General features: G+C 39.4%; 1 protein-coding gene across 1 annotated transcript in view; it reads left to right on the top strand.

The window, feature by feature from the left end:
- USH2A (usherin) overlaps window positions 1-19,787 on the top strand; it is a 646,790-nt gene that overhangs the window by 66,503 nt on the left and 560,500 nt on the right. Inside the window, exons 7-8 of the mRNA XM_048504848.1 lie at window positions 2,068-2,289; window positions 5,567-5,660. Coding sequence (XP_048360805.1) covers window positions 2,068-2,289; window positions 5,567-5,660 — 316 coding nt within the window. The remainder of the gene's footprint in view (window positions 1-2,067; window positions 2,290-5,566; window positions 5,661-19,787) is intronic.

Raw genomic sequence — 19,787 nt, 5'->3', positions numbered from 1 at the left:
ATAGAAAAAGGTTCCAATCTTTTCATCTTTGAACTCTACATCAAGTTTTAGATTATAAATGCAACATATTTCTCTATCCATTATAATCTTGTTTTCACCATTCAACAATCTAGGCACTATTAAATTTTCACTAGCATCAGGAGCATACAGTGTCTCTATTAGGTCATGCTGTACTGTCTCTCCAGTAGAACTCAAAACATCAATTTGCACAATACCTTTTCTATATATTTTCAGTGGTTCACCATCAGCTTACAATATTTTTATTAACATCATCTCTTCTATAAGCTTTACTTGGTTCTTCCCCTCTGCCTCTCCCAGTTGATTTTCTTTTACAAAAATATTTAGACAAAGGTCCCTTTCTTCCACAATTAAAGCAAACTTTTTCACTGGCACAATTCAGTCTAAGCCCAGATAAGCCTTTAGTTGAATTTGATGTGTTCTCTTCTGATCTGTATCTCTTAGATAATTCAGACATAATTCAGGTCCAATGACTCTATGGTTTCAAGCACAGACACTTGGTTTTCAAAACTTTCAGGCAAAGTCTCCAGGATTACAAAAATACATCTTCATCCTCCAAAACTATTCCAGCTGCTTTGATTTGCAAAGAAATATCAATCATCCATTTTAAATGTTAATTCAAATTGCCCCTTCTTTTAATCTTGCACTGAAGATCTTTTTTAGAAGTCTTATTTTCTTAACTGATTTTCCACAATATTTTTATATCAAGCCTTTCCAAAGCCTTTCATTGCCTTATTTGCTGCTCACAATAAGGGCTCTCTCCTCATCCTCTATAGTTGAAGCCAGTATTTTGAACAGTTTTATCTCTTATGGATTTGGGGGCATTTGTTTCTCAAACACATGGGAGAGATTCTAAATAGCAAGAGCTTACCTTTTTGCCAGATCAAAAAAAAATGCTTATCCAACTCAGAGAGATCAGGTAGAGTGAGAGAGAAACTGCTTGCCAGAGTATAGTGGTTTGGGGTTTGTATTGCACTCACATTTGTTGAAACAGTTGTTGCTGGGTTAAAGGATTTTTCATCCAACATCTTGCTTCTTTAGGAGCTTCCTTTACATAAGCAACTCACTTTGTATCAGAGAGGAAAGTGTATGCAGTGGAAACTTCTGGGCCCATAACCTTTTGTTGTATTGCAATGAATTAGCAGAGTAAATAATAGAGCAGAGGTGGAAGTGAGTTGTTTTGTAAAACTTTACTGGATAACAAATAAAGTTACACTAAACATAGGAACAGCAAACTAAGCAAGTGCTTAGTCTGGTTGTCTGTTCAATCTATTTGTTCTGGTGTGTATGTCTCTCCTCTTTTGCCAGAAGAAGGAGAGAGATCTTTCCAGAAGCATATGTGATTCTAGTCATGTGACATCAGAAGTTAATTCTTGCTTGACTGAATGAAGCAGGCACTTGTAAAATCCTAACGGAAAGATATATGGGAATAGTTTTCTGAATTAGAAGATCTGGTTACTGGCCCTAGTCTCTGAAAGACTTGTCAACAGGATGTTTCTGTCATCCTCAACCTTTTCATAATGGTCTCCTTTTCTTGCACCAATTCATCAGCTTTTTGGCATGACTGAAGTTGGGAGCAGGTAGTAAGGGCCACTTTTATGCGATCAAAGGAAAAGAAGTGAGGGGTTCTGATTTGTAGGACTAGACAGTTCAGGATAACCCTTTCCTGACAGCAACATTTTTCACAGATGTTATTTCATATATTTTGAAAAACTTGTCAAGCAACACAAGTTCTGATGTAATTGTTCCACTTTCGTGTTGTCTTTGCAACCACTACAACTGCAGAGAAATATTTGATGATAGCCTATTTACAAACCTATCTGTCACATTCCCACTTTTAGATTGGGAACTCATTGCAGACAAAATCTTTTATCTGACTAGTAGCTTAGATTGAGGAGCACAGAGCTGTATTGCTTTGATGCCTTTAAAAATACTAGTCCTTGTGAATTTCATTCAAATGACAGTTTCCTCCAGTATGCTTTGAATATATGCATTTCTGGTTAAGTATCTAAAGACAAATATTATGGTTTGTTTTTATTTTTTAAACAGCATGACACCATATTCCCGTGGAAATATTACTTTCAGCATTCTCACACCAGAACCAAATCGTCGACCAGGGTACAATGATTTCTACAATACCCCTGCACTCCAAGAGTTTGTAAAAGCCACAGAAGTGAGGATTCATTTATTTGGACAGTATCATACCACTGTGCCTTGGGTTAATTTTAAACATCGGTACTATGGAATAGATGAAATTACTATCAGTGGGAGGTAAGCTATTCCTTAATTAAAAGTGAGCTATCAGGTGTTAAAGTTTTAAGATTCTGATGTATAAACCTTGCCTTTCTTCTGACAAACACAAGGGGGCATACACAGGGTTTCCTGGCAGTTCCTTTGTAAGCACCCTACCTGCATAACTTGAGCAAGGTGGCTGCATTGTGTGTCTTAATTTAATTTAAAATATTTAAACCCTTCTTTCCTTCTTAATGGGAACCCAAAATAGTTTACAACATCATTCTCCCCATCTCTGTTTTTATTCTCACAACAACCCTGTGTGATGGGTCAGGCTGATAGACTGGCTATCCTAAATCCACCCAACAAGTTTCCATGTCATAATGAGCGTGTGAAACCAGGTCTTTCAGATCCTACTCCAACATTTGAACCACCATATCACACCTGTTTTCCAAACATATCATAGGATATTGTTAGTCAACAAATTATTGTGGGTTGTTCTGGGTTTTCTAGGCTGTGTGGTCATGGTCTAATAGTTTTCGCTACTATTGTTTCACCTGCATCTATGGTTGGCATCTTCATAGGCATGTCACAGTAAGATGGATTTCTTTCCATGGCCCAGAGAAACACATCTTACTGTGACATGCCTCAGAAGATGCCAGTAATAGGCCCCTTCCGCACATGCAAAATAATGTGTTTTCAAACCACTTTCACAACTGTTTGCAAGTGGATTTTGCTATTCCGCACAGCTTCAAAGAGCACTGAAAGCAGTTTGAAAGTGCATTATTCTGCATGTGCGGAATGAGCCATAGATACAGGTGAGATGTTGGGTACTAAAACCAGCAAACCATAGCCAGACAGCTGGACAATTCATAACAGCCCGTTGATTCCTACCATGAAAGCATTTGACAATACAAATTATTGTAGCTTTGCACAAATTAAGAGAGGAAGTGGTACCACTGTGTTAATTTCAGACTGAAAATGTTCATGACCCTTAGCAAATAAATAGCTAATGTTACTGAGAAAGTTTTTTTCAAACATTCTTTTTTGTTTTTGCTACCATTCACAGATCAGTGTGCACAGTTGAAAGTCTGATTGAAGCTTTGGTGTACTGGCACTTCTAAGTTTTATTATGGAATCCCAAAAATGCCAGTTGTAATGGTCTTAATAATGAACTAAACTCTTTGTCGTAGTGAGTTTTCCCCCTTAAAATGAAGCCTCTGTCAGTGGAAGTGTTGCATTTTATGTGACTGACAACTTTATTGTATATGTTAAGTCAGTAGTCTTGTTGAAGACATAATTACACACTGTAAATAAAATGCAAATTAAGCAATGAATGAGTCTCTAGTGAAAGATGTTTTTTAAAAATGTTTTTAAAAGAATAAAAATCAGGTTTTTTTAGCAAACAAAATGAAAATTTGGTAATTAAAGAAAGGAATGGGCATAGTTTTTTTTTAAAAAAGTTTTATCATAATTATAGGTAGGTTACAAAGCTTTTCTAGTTTAAATATGGTAACATATATAACCATAAATATGTGAAATGGTATATCCTGACCTTGCCAGTTCTCAGAAGCTAAGCAAGGTCAGTACTTGAATGAGAGACACCCAGAGGCATAGCTGGGCCAAACTGCACCCGAGGCGGACTTTGCATTTCCCGCTTCTGCCCCGCCCCCACGGCCTCCTCCCACTTACCTTAGTTCTTAGTTTCAAACTGAAAAACAGCCTGTTCAGTTCAGGCTGAAAAAAGCCTGGGAGGGAACTACACTACCCAGGAGCCCTTGGGGCTTGGGAGGGAACTACACTACCCAGGAGCCCTTGGGGCTAGTTCCCACAAGGGCCCTTTTCAGCCTAAGCAGAACAGGCCACTTTTCAGCCTGAAATTAAACCTGAAACTAAGAACTAAGGTAAATGGGGGGCCATGAAGGGGGGGGTCAGGGAAAGGGGTTGGGTTGGGGTTTGGGGTGATTTTCTGCCCCAGGCGTGTGCTTAGTGCGCACCCCCGCTTCATTGTAGCTTTGCCTATGGAGACAACCAAGGAAGACTTTGGTAAACTACCTCTGTTCAATCACTTGCCTTGTGATTTTCCCATGGACAATGTTAGATTTTAGTGGGGTGATTTTAGTTGGGAAGTCACAGGGAATAATCCTAGAGAGAACTCAGAAGTCAATTCCATTTTATTTAATGGGCCTTATTTCCAAGAAGATGTCATCAGGATTGCAGTCAATTCCTTCTGCATCAAACCCCCAGTCTGAATCTGGGCACATTGTGGCAGATTTTTTGTCTAAGACCTATGTGAAAACCATTCTTGGGTCTCCCAATGACACAGCTAAACTGACTTTGAATCCAGGCACAGTTTCACAATGTGGTAAACACTTCTTGTAGAAAGCAAGTCATAGTTAATTTTTATTGTGTTGTGCCTATGGAGTCCTACAGTGCCTGAGACCTGCATACCTTAAGGACTGCCTACTCCCATAGGACCTACACAATCATTATGATTATCTTCAGAGGCTCTGCTTTGAGAGGTTCTGTCATTTGAAGCTATATAGGTGGCAACCCAAGAAAATACTTTATTGGCCATGGCACCAAAGTTATGGACATTTTATCTATTCTCCTAGATCATTGTCTTCCACCAGCGGGTGAAGACTTTTCTGTTTCATCTGATGTACCCTAATTGACCTTTCTTCTTTTATTGTTTTTAATTGCTGATTTGTTTGTTTGTGTGTGTGTGTATGTGAACTGCTTTTAAAAGTTGTTCTTAATGTTTCTTTAATTATTTGCTGCCTTGAGGGCCCTAATTGGGTGAAAAGCGGCATGCATATATTTTAATTATTTTTTTTTCCAAAAAATAGCTGTTTTATTTTATATTCTTACTGGACATCATTGAGAAAGAAAAGCAATATAAGAGTGTAGTAAATAATAAATAGATGTCCTGAATGATTTTAAGACAAATGTACATATTGTTACACATGAAAAGGTTGCTGTTGAAAACACAGGTGCTCTCTGTAATTAATAATTAAGGCCTTGCATCTCTGTAGTATATAATGAAAACACATAAATGCACATTTGATCACTTAATAGTTGGTCTACAACCCTGTCCTGTCAATTTACTCCTTTGGAAAGCAGCATTCACTTGACATTTATAAATGTTGAATAGAAAAGAACATGAAATGGTTACTGCACTCAAAATGCTCTCTTCTGTGATGGTTATCCTTAAGAGAAGCAGACAATTACATTTAAGACCATGTAAAAATAAGACAGAAACTCTTTCAAATGGTACATCAATTCTGTTTTCTAAATAACTGTGTTTTGAATGCAGGTGTAATTGTCATGGCCACGCTGATCTCTGTGACACAAGTCCCAACCCTTACATATGTCTTTGCTCCAAAGAAAGCTACACAGAAGGCAACAATGTAAGTTGTTTATGCTGAACATTTCAGATTCTCAGAATGTGAATCTGTGGAAATCCCAAATCTGAATTAAAGACAAATGATATATGTTATCCCAAAACAAAATGCAATGTTCTGTTCCATTAAAAAAATTCTCTAATGCAAAAATTATCTCCCCACCACTTATTTTTGAGGACACGTGAGCAAAAATAAGTTGGTGTTTAAATGAGGGAATGAACATTCCTATTTGTGTATTTTTACTCTTCTGGCTAACTAGTTACTAAGTGAGGGAAGGCATGCAGATTCTGCTGTGGATTATCTCATTTTAAGTGATGTATATTGCCTTAAAGGAGGCAGTCCTCAGTGTGGTCTATCTCTCTATCTTTTTGAGTGTCTTTGGCTAAGGTCGGGAGGGTTGTAGAATCTGTTGTGGGTTATCTACCATTATGACACTTATTAGATGGGAGAGAGGTTGCATTTTGCATTGTCCCATGCGCAAGGTAATTTTATACTTAATGGTTTGTCTTCTGGTGGGAACTTCTTCTCTTCTGAAATAGCAGTTTTGACATGGAAAACTGAAAAAGAATTCAGTGCTCAGGTAGCTTTTATTTTGAATCAAAGCTTGCCAACAAGAGCTTGTGAACAGGACATGTTTATTTGTTGATGAATTAAATTATATGTGTGCATTTAAAACATTTCCTATGAAAATATTGTCTGTAGTACATTGCCTTTCATGCACTTCTCATATTTTTCATGTTTGTTATGCATTTACATGATTTGTATAACCTGTAAGGAAGACCCTTATGGAATTAGCACATCTAGGCAATTGTTATTAGGACCACACCCATCGCTTCCCATGTACATAAGGAGCAGAGCTACCAGACTGTTATACAAGAAGCGTATACAGCCTTTCAGCTAATGTTCTCCTATATTAGAGTACACTGTATTAGAATACACTCTGCACTGTGAGTGCATGGCCCAGGACTGGCAGGGGAGCCAGAGATTAAGGACTTAATTGAAATTTAGGGATCCATCTTCCGAATATGAGGAAGGCAATGGAATTTGATCAAATTTTTGCATGTTTACATATATTTCAGTTATTAAAATGAGCATTAATCATACTAAATTTTTATATTTAGTGCTGAAAAGCCTTCTTAGAGTTGAGCAGAAAATAATTTTTGCAAATAATATTTGCATTCTATTTTGGATTGGTTATTTTCAATGAAAATCTCCTTCTGAAAATGTCACATGTTGAGAAAGCACATTACTTTTCAGCAACTTCCAGTGTTATTTTTTAAAAAAATGTTCTGTTTTCAATTATGGGGATTTAGAAGCAGCTAGATGCAGAAGCAAAGCACTCTGTATTTCTTTTCCCAAAGACCTGATGCATTTCAGAAAGAACAAAACACATTTGTTTCGATTTCCTAAAGCCAAAAGGGCACAATGTTGACACTGAGTACAATCTCGCTTCTTATTTAAACTTTTGGGCATGCCTCACTGCGTGCCTTATGCCACCCTGTGCCTCGAAACCGGGCAACATCTCTTAGAGACAAGAGCATGGCTTGCCACGCTCAAATATTGGCTGCACATCTGTTTCAACCGTGATGCAGCCTCCTTGTCATATAAAGCCCTCAAGACTTCTTGTCACTCGGAATGGTGGGGCATTATAGAAACAAAAATTAACAAATTAGGCTATTCTTTGGACTATCTGGCCATGCTACCTTCTAAAGAGACTTTCCAGCTTCTGAGGAGAAGGTTGTTTGACCAGGAACGTCAGACCCTACTCGAAAAGGCTTCCACGACTTGCTCTCCTTTAGCTCTAGGCATCACCTACACTGGTAATAAGGGGGCTCAATACCTGCACCAGATAACCGTGCCCAGGCTCCGTAGAGCAATGATGCTGGCCCGTTGCAATGCCCTTCCATCAGCCGTATCGACAGGGAGATACATTAAAACCCCTTACCACCTAAGGCTATGCATATGCAATGGGAACTGTGTAGACTCTATAGATCATATTCTACTTTATTGTCCACTTTACACAGGACCTAGAGTCAAACACCTGTCACCTCTGCTACTCAAAAAAGAGTATGCATCTGACTTGCAAAAGATCACCTTTCTGTTGGACAGCTCCAGTAGTGATGTAAACGATGCAGTCACCAAATTTTTGGACCTGTATATAAAACAACGCTTTAGGAGCAAATCCTGAACATCAGCCTTCTCTACCTGTCCATTTATTTTAGCTTCCCTCTACTTGGCTAAGTGGATCTGTGTATATAATGTTGTTATGCCAATAAAGGTTCTTTGTTTGTTTGTTTGTTTGTTTGACACTGAGGAAACAGCCCTCAGAAAAGGAGGAAAGAGTCCCTCATTCCAGTCTTTAGCTTCTGTTTTTCATTGGTCTTGCGTGGGTCAAGTATTATAGTCCCTATTCTCTACTGAACATTCCTGCTTCCTGCAACTGCCCCATCCTCTCGCCACTCCAATCTCCCTTCAGCCCCTTGACACCTTCCCCTTTCCGTATCTTCTGCCTTCCCTTCCCAAATCCCCCCATCAGATAGGGTTGCCAGCATCCATGTGGGACATGGAGATCTCCTGGTGTTGCAGATGAATCTCCAGACTGCAGATCCCCTCAAGAAAATGGCAGCTTTGGAGAGTGGATTCTATGTGGCACTATGTCCATCTGAGATCCTCCCCCTTTCCAAACCTTGCCCTTCCTAGACTCCACCCCCCAAATCTCCAGGAATTTCCCAATCCAGATTTTCTAAGAAAATTCTCCTTCTTACTCTTTAGATCCTCTTTTGTAGGGGTCTTGGGAGGGTTCAGTGCCAGTCCCTGTTTCCCACTGAACATCTGCCTTTCCTCGCTCCCTTAGTTCTACCTTCAGTACCCCTGCTGCATCTCCCCCATATTCCCAAAATATCCCAATTTAATACTTGCCTTCCAAGCTTCCTCAGCCTTTTCAACACCCTGCAAAATCTTACCCTCTGCCTCCCACTTCTCCCCCCACTCCTTCTGCATTTGCTCCATGCTTCTCCCACCCAAATTTATCCAGCAGACCCCAACATTCTCTTTCTTCTCCTGTTTTTGCTTCCTTTGTCTCTCCTAACCTTCCATCTCCTTCATTTCACTGCCTCTCCTTCCTAAATGTGCCTCTGGAACCTGCAGCTACTTGACCCCCATCCAACCTCCAAAGGTGCTGGGTTTTAGGTCTGGCTCTCAACCCAACTGCAGGGATCTCCTGGCACAATGGACCAGACATTGATGCAAGGTGGAGGTCCATTGGGGAAAGCAGATTTAGGGGTATTCTGTAACCTCGCCCCATGGTGCATCCCCCTCCTTTCTTTTTTGCATTCCCTCTGAACTCAAGCCCTACTGAACTCACCAGCCAGATTTGAGGCTGGGGTACCTTGGAGACCTACAAGACTTTTGGGATAGGAGCTTTGAGCTCAGCCAATTCCCAGCCTTTCCATGGCTTCCTGGAACAGCCTCCAAAAGCACACAGTTCTACAATAGCAATGCTGGGTCTGCGCATTGAGTGAGCTACACTGAGCCCCCCCATGGTTGCTGACAACCCACTGCCCCCCACATGTCACCCCTGGGGCCCAAGGCTGCAGCACCGGGAACTCTACTCTCTCCTTAATGCTGGAGGTTGAGGGCAAGCTCACTTGAGAAGGTGGGAGAGCAGGTGGTGGCAAGCAGGGCCAGGTGTGTCAGGGCAAGGATGGAGGCAGGTGGGCCAGGATGGCATGGCAATAGGCAGCAACAATGATGCAAGGGTGACAGAGGCACCGAAGATGGCTGGCATGCAGGAAACATGGACATGGGTCACTTTTCTCCCCTCTGCTGCCATTAAATAATTTTCCTATGTACTTCTCAAAGTTCTGCTGCATACCCCTGGTGGTAAATGTAGCCCATGTTGGGAACCAATGGTTTAGAGCTTTAAAGGTTAGTACCAAAACCTTGAATCTCATTTGATACCCACCCTGGAGCCAGTGCAACTGGTACAGGACCAGTTGGATATGCATCCTCCTTGGGGTCTTTGTAAGAACCCACACCACCATATTCTGGACCAGCTGGAGTTTCTGGATCATTCTCAAGTGTAGCTTTGCATAGAGCAAGTTACAGTAATCTAATCTGGTGGCCATTGGATGGATTATATTGGCTAAATCAGGCTGGAACAGGAAAGAGACCCATTGCTGGACCTGACACTCTGGCTACATTTGTGACCTGTGCCTCCATTGATAAGGAAATATCCAAAGACACCCCCCCCCCCAACTCGTAATGGTCTGTGCTGGCATCAATTATACACTGATAAGAGTTGGTAATTGGTACTCCAATCCTGAAACACTTCAGCCTAGACAGAGAACTTCCATCTTTGATGGATTTGATTTCAGTTTCAATTTAATTTGCTTTTAGCAATCTGAAAAATATGATGGTTTTAATATGACAGCATTTAACAGCATAATTATACCAAAGATTGGAAAAAAATGAATGAAAGTAGGAGGCGTATTAGTAAAAAGTTTTGGGAAAAGAGAATAAATGATTTTGACCTGCACATGTTATACATTTATGCTTCAAAGACTGATAAACCATAAGCAAATGATCAAAGAGATGCATCTCCCTCTCTCTTTATTTTTGCACATTTACTGTTGAAATGATAGCCTATCACAAAAATAAAGTTTCTTAAGTAACTTTTAAAAAATTCAAGTTGACACTGTCCTTTTAATTAGAACAAGTATTGTGAAGTGGTACTTTGTGGAGATTAATTTTAAATATTTAATATGATCTGAAGTTCACTAAGCACTTTCACCAGACCCACAAATCCATCTGGAAACAAACTAAATTAAAGGTGTCAATGCCTTATCAGATTTATTTATGGAGAGGTCAGGGTTACATTGTTTCCATAGATGTTACAGCTTTTGAGAAAGTCTGTGTGGTCTAGTGGTTAAGTGCAACAGACTCTAATCTGGAAAACTGACTCTAATTTTGATTCCCCGCTCCTCCACATGAAGCCTGCTGGGTGACCTGTCAGTTCTCTCAGAACTCCCTCAGTCCCAACTACTTCACAAGATGTCTGTTGTGTGGAGGAGAAAAGAACACAATTATATGTGGCTTTGAAACTCCTTAAAGGTACAGAAAATAGGGTATAAAACCCCACTCTTCTTCACCTGCTCTATTACTATACTTAGAACTATTAAACCATCTTTCCTTCAGAGTAAAATAGAGAAGCTTAGTTACATCTTTTTGTGAATCTCATACCTTTGGCGAGGCAATGTGATATAGTGGTTTGAAGTGTTGGGTAACTATTCAGATCCTTGGGCCAGGGTTCAAATACATTTTTGGCCATGGTGACAGTGACATTGGATCAACCCCTGGATCAATGGGCTGTGAGGGAGATTTATGTAGATATTTAAGACCATGTCAATTTCTACTCATAAAGTAAAATTTAACATTTTCTGCATTAAAAATATTAATTTATTCACTTGTAAATTTAGCAATGTTAGTGTTGTTTTAAGGCTTTGTATTGTTTCATACCCTTCTCTCTCACCTTAATCACACCCCATAGCATTCTAGAAGGATAAGAACTAACTGTAGAGGGATCATTCCATGCCAGAGTAAGCATGTATGATCATCCCCATACTCATTCATGTAGAATTAACTGGTTTGTGTAGGTTCTTTTAAGTAGCTTGATGTACTTGCAATAGGAAAAAGGGAAGAAAGAGAGATGGTTGAACAGAATGCAACTTTGTCCTATTCAACTAACAAACAAGCAAAAGACAAAAGTGAAAACTACAGCTTTCAAGCACAAATAACATTTGACTGGAACATAAAGATGACAATATTTAGTGGTTCAATAATAAGAACACAAGAAGAGCCCTGCTGGATCAGACCAGCATCCTGTTTCATACAGTGGTCAGCCACTTCCTCTGGAGGTACAGCAGCAAGGCATAGTGGCCACGGCTTTCCCCTGAGGTTGCCTTCTAGTTCTGGGATACAAAGGTTGACTGCTGTCTCTGAATATGATGTAGCCATGATGGACATAAATCTGTCTAATCCCCTCTTAAAGCTGTCTATGCATCATCCAGCAGCGAATTCCACACTTCAGTCACCTGTTGTGTAGAGAAGTATTTCCTTTTGTCCATCCTGAATCTACAGCCCATCAGCTTCACTGATGTTCTCAAGTTCTAGTATTTTGGGAGAGGGAGAAAAAGTTATCTTTGTCAACTCTCTCTACCCTATTCATAATTTTATAAACCTCTATCATGCCCCCCCTTGTGTGTTAAGTGCTGTCAAGTTGCTTCTGACTCATGGAGACCTATGAATAAAAGTGTTCCAAATCATTTACAGATTTGCTCAGGTCTTGCAACCTGAAGGCTGTGGCTTCCTTAGAAGAGTCAATTCAGCTCATGTTGAGTCTTCTTCCTTCAATTTTCCTGGCATTATTGCCTTCTCCAGTGACTTCTGTCTTCTCATTATGTGACCAAAGTACAACAGCATCGGTTTTGATTCTAGGGACAGTTCAGATGTGATTTGATCTAGAAGCCATTCATTTGGTTTTTTGGGGGTGGTGGGGATGGTCCATAGTATCTGTGACACTTTCTTCCAACACCACACTTCAAAGGAACCTACTTTCTTCCTGTCAGCTTTCTTCATTGTCCAGCTTTCATACCCAGGCATAGTAAAAAGAAATACTATGGCATGAGTTAACTTGATCTTGGTTGTCAGTGACACTTGCTTGCACTTAAGAATCTTGTCTAGCTTCTTCATGGCTACCCTTCCTATTCTCAGTTTTCTTCTGATTGCTTGGCTACAGTTTCCCTTTTGGTTGATGGTGGAGCCAAGGAATAGAAAATCTTCAGTAATTTCAGTTTCTTTATTATCCGCCCTAAAGCTGAGTAATTCTCTGCTGGTCATTACTTTTGTCTTCTTGATATTCAGCTGTAGTCCTGCTTTACCACTTTCTCCTTCAGAAGTAGTTGTTTCAAGTCTTAGCTGTTTTCTTGCAGTAATGTAGTATCACCTGCATATCTCAAATTGTTCAATATTAAGCTTACCTTGATTAATACTTTTCACATTCTATGTTCTTATTACATGTGTTGAGCAGCTTTGGACTTTCTTTTTGCATTCATTGACATCAATGACTGAATGTTTTGGCTTTCATCCAGTAACTTCATTAAGAATAGTGCTACTTGTTCTTGTCCTCTTCTCTTGCCCAGTAGCTGATGGTGTGCCACCTGATGAGAGTTCATGTCTTCCACAGAGGAGCCAATGTCTCTCATGATGAGACTTTACCCATGTGCAAAATGTACTTTCAATGGAAGCCTATTTTTGACCAGATGATAGGCACTCAACCTTTTGACTGAATGAAGTAAATGCTACTACAGGGCAATTTTTAGTACTCCAGATAACTGTGGGTAAATCCAGGAAAGCTTTGGAGGGTGGGGTGGGGAACAGCTGTGGAAAGCTTCTCAGTCCTATTAACTTAGCTTCACAAAGTTTTTTTTAATTGATTCCTTGTTATTTATTTTTCCGTGGTCTTTATTTTATTGACCTTCTTTTTCATGGTGAGAGGCAAGAAATTTCCCACCATGAGCCTCAGTATCTTGCAGATTTAAACTGAAAACATAATCTGTGCATGTAGAGAAACTAGGATCATTAATTCTGCATTGGGAAATTCCTTGATATTTGCTCATGGGAACACTGGATGTTGGGATATGGGAGGGCTTTGTGGAGAGAAGGGGCCTCAGAAGGGAATAATGCCACACAATCCACTCTCAAAAGCAACCATTTCCTGCTTGGGATCAGATCTCTGTGCTCTGGAGATCAGTTATAATTTCAGGAGCCCCCCCCCCCCCCGAGCCCTACTTGGAAGTTGACAATCACGATAGAAATCCATGTTAGCTTCTAATTACAGAAGAATTTCAGAGATCAGTTGAATCTGATTTCTAACACACCTGGGTATAGCAAGCTAGGCAACTTTGGATTCTGCAGGAGAATTTTGGTGAGATCACTGAGAGGTAATAGTATGAAATTGTTTGCGATGAGTATTATAGAATGATTTTAAAGATTACAAGATTTTGTTCTCAAATTTCATAGATCTAGGATCCATCCTCTTTCTGATAAGCTGAGCAGTAGTTTACTGATCTGTGTATAGGCCAATGAGATAGAGGATACAACTTCTGTTTGAATGTATCATAGGTGATAATTTCAGATATAGAAGGCTCTTCGACTGTGGCAACTATGTTTAAAATAAACCTTGAGAAATTACTCTGAATTGGCAGCTTTACTAACACAGGGCCCACTACAATCTTGTGAATTGTTATTTTTCCTTCCTTTTATGCTACTTCCTTGCTTCATTTATTTTTGTCTTTTCTTATAGAGCATGAATAACATAAAACTGCATTACTAACTGCTTTACTAGATAAAGATAAAAGATTTTACTCAGAAGACATTTCTCTGTCTCCTTAGTTAGCGTATTCACTTTTAGGGTCTTTGTATAATATATAGTAAGATTATACTTACAGAATATATTGTCTTTGCTTCAGCAAGTGGTTATATGTGTTTCTGCAATTTCATTATGGAGAACTTAGTGATTATGGTATTACAGAGATAATATCACAGCAATAGCCCATGTTTTGAAATGTTTAAATGAACCAAAAATAAGGGAAGACAGCTTGTATTGTGAGTTTGTCTAGAATAGAGTTAATGGGTGTGTTTGTGATATATTCTGGTGTTTGAGCCTTCTTTTATGCCTATCACAAAACTATGGGTTTCATGGCCCATATCATGCATAATTTTGGTTTCATATTAATGTCTTTGGTAATTATTTATGATCTTTAATAATGACACCAGAAGTCATCTAATTGCATTAAAATATGATTTTGAAGAAGAGTATAGAGGCCATGTCATAAAAATTAAAATGGTATTTACATTTTATTTTTGTGTAAGTATGGCTGTTTTGGGCAGTATGGCTGGTATGAGGTACATATAGTGATTTGTTGCAAAGGAGTATTTTTTACTATTTTAATTAATTACTCACTTTCAATGCAAACCAACAAAATGGCATTGGTGCCATTATATAGGGAAGAAACTTAAATAGCCAAAAAGAAAGGACTGGCCTACATTATTAGGAACTTCTGTCTTATTTGGATGGACAAATATAGTTATACCCTGCAAACCATTTAAGACATGTTTTTCTTTCTTTCTTTAAATGTTATAGACTGCCATGGGTAGCTAGTGTAGATACATGCACACCCAAACCTCTTAAAATGCTACCTTTGTTTCTAACAAGCATAACAAGAGCATCATAAGAAGCACAATAATTCAGAATGAATGAAAATCAAATATCCTCAAATTGACTGCTTAGGCAAGTTTTGACAATAGCAATGGAGGGGGGCGGGAAGAGAAGCTATCTGGATCAAGCTGGAAATTTTACAAGCTGGAAAATTCTGAATAACTTTTTCAAGGAGCCTATAGTAGTGATGGGTTTGTCCATGAACTCAGCCTTGGAAAACAGATTTAATTTCACAGGCCATAGATCTTAGATTTCTAAAATAATTTGTGGAAAGTATTTATTGAAATAGCAAGGTGCTGTCTTGAATATCTAAAGACTGGTTGTCCAGATAGCTGGGTAATATGAAGAACTGGAAGGAGCCTGTATGTTGTTGTTTTTTTAAGAAACACACACTCTAGGTTGTTGTCCCACAAGAATACAGTTTACTTGCTGAGCTGATGAAAATCTATATGAGATTTAGTTTAAAATAGCCAATTAAAATTGAAGTTGTCAGAGTTATCTCAAAAACAGCAAGCTAGAATAGTGACAGCAAATTAAACAGGCTCCTATTTAGGTTAGTAAGAAGCATGGTGACCAAGTAGAAAGGGTAGTTTACTGCATTCCTGAAATTGAGTCTGGCATGGTGCTTCACTGAAGATATGCCTCCAGAATCTTCTGTGTTAAAGTGGATACATTGATGCTGAGCCTGGGGGAATTAGAGATCAAATTATACTCTTGGTATATGATACAAGGTTGAATACAATTTGACAAAAATTCTTCAATATGACTTGCAGTGCTGTTGTTTGCAGAGTAAGCTCAATGAAGTTAGTGGACTTAGACTGGAGAAACTACACAGAATCTTCACAGTTGTTCATTTGTGTGTGTGTGTGTGTGTGTGTGTGTGTGTGTGTGTAAATACCCCGCCCCCCATTTGAGGTAGGGTAAAGTAAGAGAAGGACTATGGTTTCCAACTGAATGCAGATAAAAAATCTTGACCCTTTTATAGAGGTTTAATAAGTTGTTATTTATCAGGTTATGGTATTCAAATTTGTTCCATGAAAAGCTTCAGTTGTCCATTTTCACCTTTATAGGCCTCTGTTAAAAAGACAAGATTTTTTTCTGCAGGCCTGTAGGTAACCATAAAAAAACCCAGAGTGGGCTGGGATCAGCCTTCCACACTGCCCTTTTTCTGCAAAATTTCTGATTGATGGGAATTTGCTTTTTCAGAAAATGTCATTCCAGCAGTACTAGTAGCTCAGTGTTTCCTTTGATGGATAGCCTATATCCAATAGAATATCTTTCAGTGTCCTTTCAAATCAGCAAACATCAAATGGCACCTGGAGGCAAAATCCCCTCTGGGCACCCCCTCCCACATGGAGCACTGCTTACTCATGAGTAAGCCCCCAGCTTCTCTGGCGTTCTAGCTGCTAGGCTGGGAAGAGGGGCCAATGGCAGCCCCTCTTCCCAGCCCAGCAGCTGGGATGCCAGTTTCTCTGGTGTCTCAGCTGCTGGGGCTCCCAGTCCTTCCCTCCCCAGCTGGGAAAGACAGGACTGGGTGCTCCAGTTGCCTAGCTTCTTGCCTTTGGCTGGAGGCAACAAGTAGAGCCAGCTCCTGGGGCTGCTGGGGAACCCACCTAGTCCTTCCCTCTCCAGCTGGGTAAGTGAGGACTGGGTGCTCCGGTGGCCAGCTCAGCTTCTCACCTCTGGCCAGAGGCAAAAAACTGTGCCAGCCACCAGGGCCACAGGGGGTCCAAGTCTTTCCCTCTGCAAACAGGGAAGGCAGGACTGGGAGCTCTGGTGGCTGGCTGAGCTTTGCGCCTCCGACTGGAGGCAAGGAGCTGAGCAGGATGCCAGGAGCCATGGTCTGCAGCCAGCTCCTAGGGACTGGGAGCCAACTGCATGCCCGGCTCAGCTCCTCACATCTGGCCAAAGGCGCAAACTGTTTGGTGATGTGGGGGGCCATTTGGTGCCCACAAGTGACCAAAAGGCATATGACCGGGGACATGGGGTACCTCATGTCCCTAGGGCTGTATGCCTCTGCAAATCAGTGTTTGACTCGGAGCATGAATTTTATGGGTTCATTAAAAATGTTCATCTCTTTGCTGAACATTTAATCAAGTCAATGTGGAAGACATGAATTCAACAAAATTTAGGACCTAAGCTCTCCTGTGTGATCCCAGAATCTGTAAAGAGATTTCCAAAGAATATTTAAAAATTATGTTTTGTTCCCTTCCCTTTAGTGTGTTTATAGTCAGTAACTAGGCCATTACACCAATCAGTGTGGTGTAGTGGTTAAGAGCAGTAGACTCTAATCTAGAGAACTGGGTTTGATTCTCCACTCCTCCACATGAGCAACTGACTCTTATCTGGTGAACCATTGTTTCTCTATTCCTACATTCCTGCTGAGTGACCTTGGGCTAGTCACAGTTCTTTGGAACACTCTCAGCCCCACCTACCACACAAAGTGTCTGTTGTAGGGAGAGGAAGGGAAGGAGTTTGTAAACTGCCTTGATTCTCCTTACATGTATTTAACACACTATTAAAAAGGAACTGTCTCATATTCACAATAAGAACTAATTTTCTAGAAGGACAGGACATTCTGTGAGGACATTTCCATAGAAATATGACCTTAATGAAAGACCATTGATAACAGGAGTTAATTAAACCTAAAGAAGAAGGTGTAGGTCATCTTCTGTTAACTGAATGTTAGTTGTTTACTGACTTTATAAAAACTTCTAGTTGATCACTTTGGTGATACTATCTCTCTTTCAGAAAACCCACTAAACAGTCTTTTTTGGCACATGAAAAAGTGAATTTTAATTTTCCATATCATTTAAATTGCACTGATCCTATCAATAATTATATTTTAGTAATACTACAAAACCTTAAGTTAATTCAGTTTCAACGATTTGTCTAGACTAACCTCTTTTCTTAAAAATGTACCTGGAAAGAGCAGGCATGGAGTGGTTTAAGAATAGCAAAGATCAATGAATAATTTGTGGGCGACAATTTATTTGAATAATTAACCTCCCTTTCTGAATGATTGAAGTGATCATTACAAGACATTTTGTTCTTTCTTCTTTCCTAGTTCTAGCAAAGTATCAAAAGTTATTGAATGTGACCTTACTCCTTTCTAGACTTAGCCTAAACATTATTTGTGGACCAACATGTAGACAGGAACTGATGAAATTTTGTAATTAAACTACAGTTATTTATACTATCTGCAAAAATGTTGAAGTTTTCTTTAAATAAAAACAAATGTCTAGTGTGAAATGTTGTAATGTAAAATATGTTTTGCTGCATTATACTCAGACAAACAATTGGGTCCTGATCCAGCTAAAGTTATTTAAATTCTACTAACAACTTGGGATAATTGTGACTGATGATTTCTTTAAGTCTTCATCTTGAACTTGTCATGAACTCTCATACAGTCTTTTAAGGAGTCCTACGGAGAAGTTACCTGTGAATTACAATCAGTTGGTGTTGATGCATGATATTTTAAAATTTCACAGAACTTTACAAAGATAATTTGACACAATATATCATAGCTTGGTTAAGACAGTAGGCAACTCTCGTAACAATGTCAGTACAGCAGCAATGAATTTTTCAGGATAGCACAATTGCATAAATTGTGGCAGATGCATGTATAAATACATGGAGGCATTGTTTTATACAATCAGTGCTTTAGCAAGGTTCTCATTATACACAATTTCTAAAAGTCTATGCATTTGCACTGGTCTGAATTGTCAGCAAACTTCTTGCAATGTCTACCTTTAGGGTGGTCTACTTTTAGAAACGAGCTTTATGCATGGATCACAGTTGCATTTATTTACATAATTTATTAATTTATATCAGCACCACTAAGGTGACTAACAGATTAAAAACATATATTATAAAAATATGTTGTGAAAACCATTAAAACAAAAAAATGAAATCAAACAAAAATTCACACTTTTTTAAAAAATGGCAAAAATGCAACCAAATACAGAAAATGTGCATTATAAATGGAGTTGCCTGCTAGTGGCAACAAATACAGAAAATGTGCATTATAAATGGAGTTGCCAGCTAGTGGCAAACAGTGGGGACATGGGAGGCTGCCATCTGTGCAACAGTATTATGTCACTTTTGGGGAAAACTCTGAATGTGATGTCCTGCCCCTCTCGGAAACCCTGGAAGTTCTATGGTTAAAAACATGGTGATTGCTAGAGAGTCATATTGTCTCTTCTGGATTTTCTCTGGAAATGAGGTAACACCCTCATGCCAATGGAAACAATTTAGTTGATTTTTCTTCTACTGGCCCACAGCAGTGAGAGGCAGTGAGCGTTGATCTTCCATTGTAAGATTTCCTACATTTGTAATGAGAAACCTGACAACTCCAATTGTAGATGTTACACAGAGAAAGATTTTCTGCAACTATGTAAACAATATCCTTCTGTTTCAATATCCCATCGTTTCCATCTTTGATAGTGTTCTGGTGGGAAAGGGGATCGATTCCAGGAACACATTTCTTCCTATGAGAAGATAAGAGCTATTCAACCATTAGGATAAACTTATGACTGGCATTGTGAAATTGACTTGCTGTGTTAATTTCATGGAATGATAGGCCTTCAGCGTGAAAAAAAAACCCCTTCTGATTATTTTGAAATGGTGGCCCAAAGAGTGGCCCAAACTGCTGTAGTGTGAGCCCCAGAAGGTGGAAGGAGAAAGAAAACCTGAAAAAGGCTAAACAAATGCTTATCTCCTTTTCATTTTCCTTGCAAAGGAGGAGGAAAAAATGCACTTTCAGAGCTTTCAGAAACCATGGGAATTCTCTGATCTGAAAGCAGGCTGACTGAGGGGGAAACGTGTGTGCAATCTAGATCCCAATCCAAAGGGGG

The sequence above is a fragment of the Sphaerodactylus townsendi genome, linkage group LG01 (genome assembly GCF_021028975.2).
Source record: "Sphaerodactylus townsendi isolate TG3544 linkage group LG01, MPM_Stown_v2.3, whole genome shotgun sequence".
Taxonomy (NCBI): domain Eukaryota; kingdom Metazoa; phylum Chordata; class Lepidosauria; order Squamata; family Sphaerodactylidae; genus Sphaerodactylus; species Sphaerodactylus townsendi.
The sequence above is the reverse complement of the archived record's forward strand: the minus strand, read 5'-3'. Positions and strand labels throughout refer to the sequence as shown.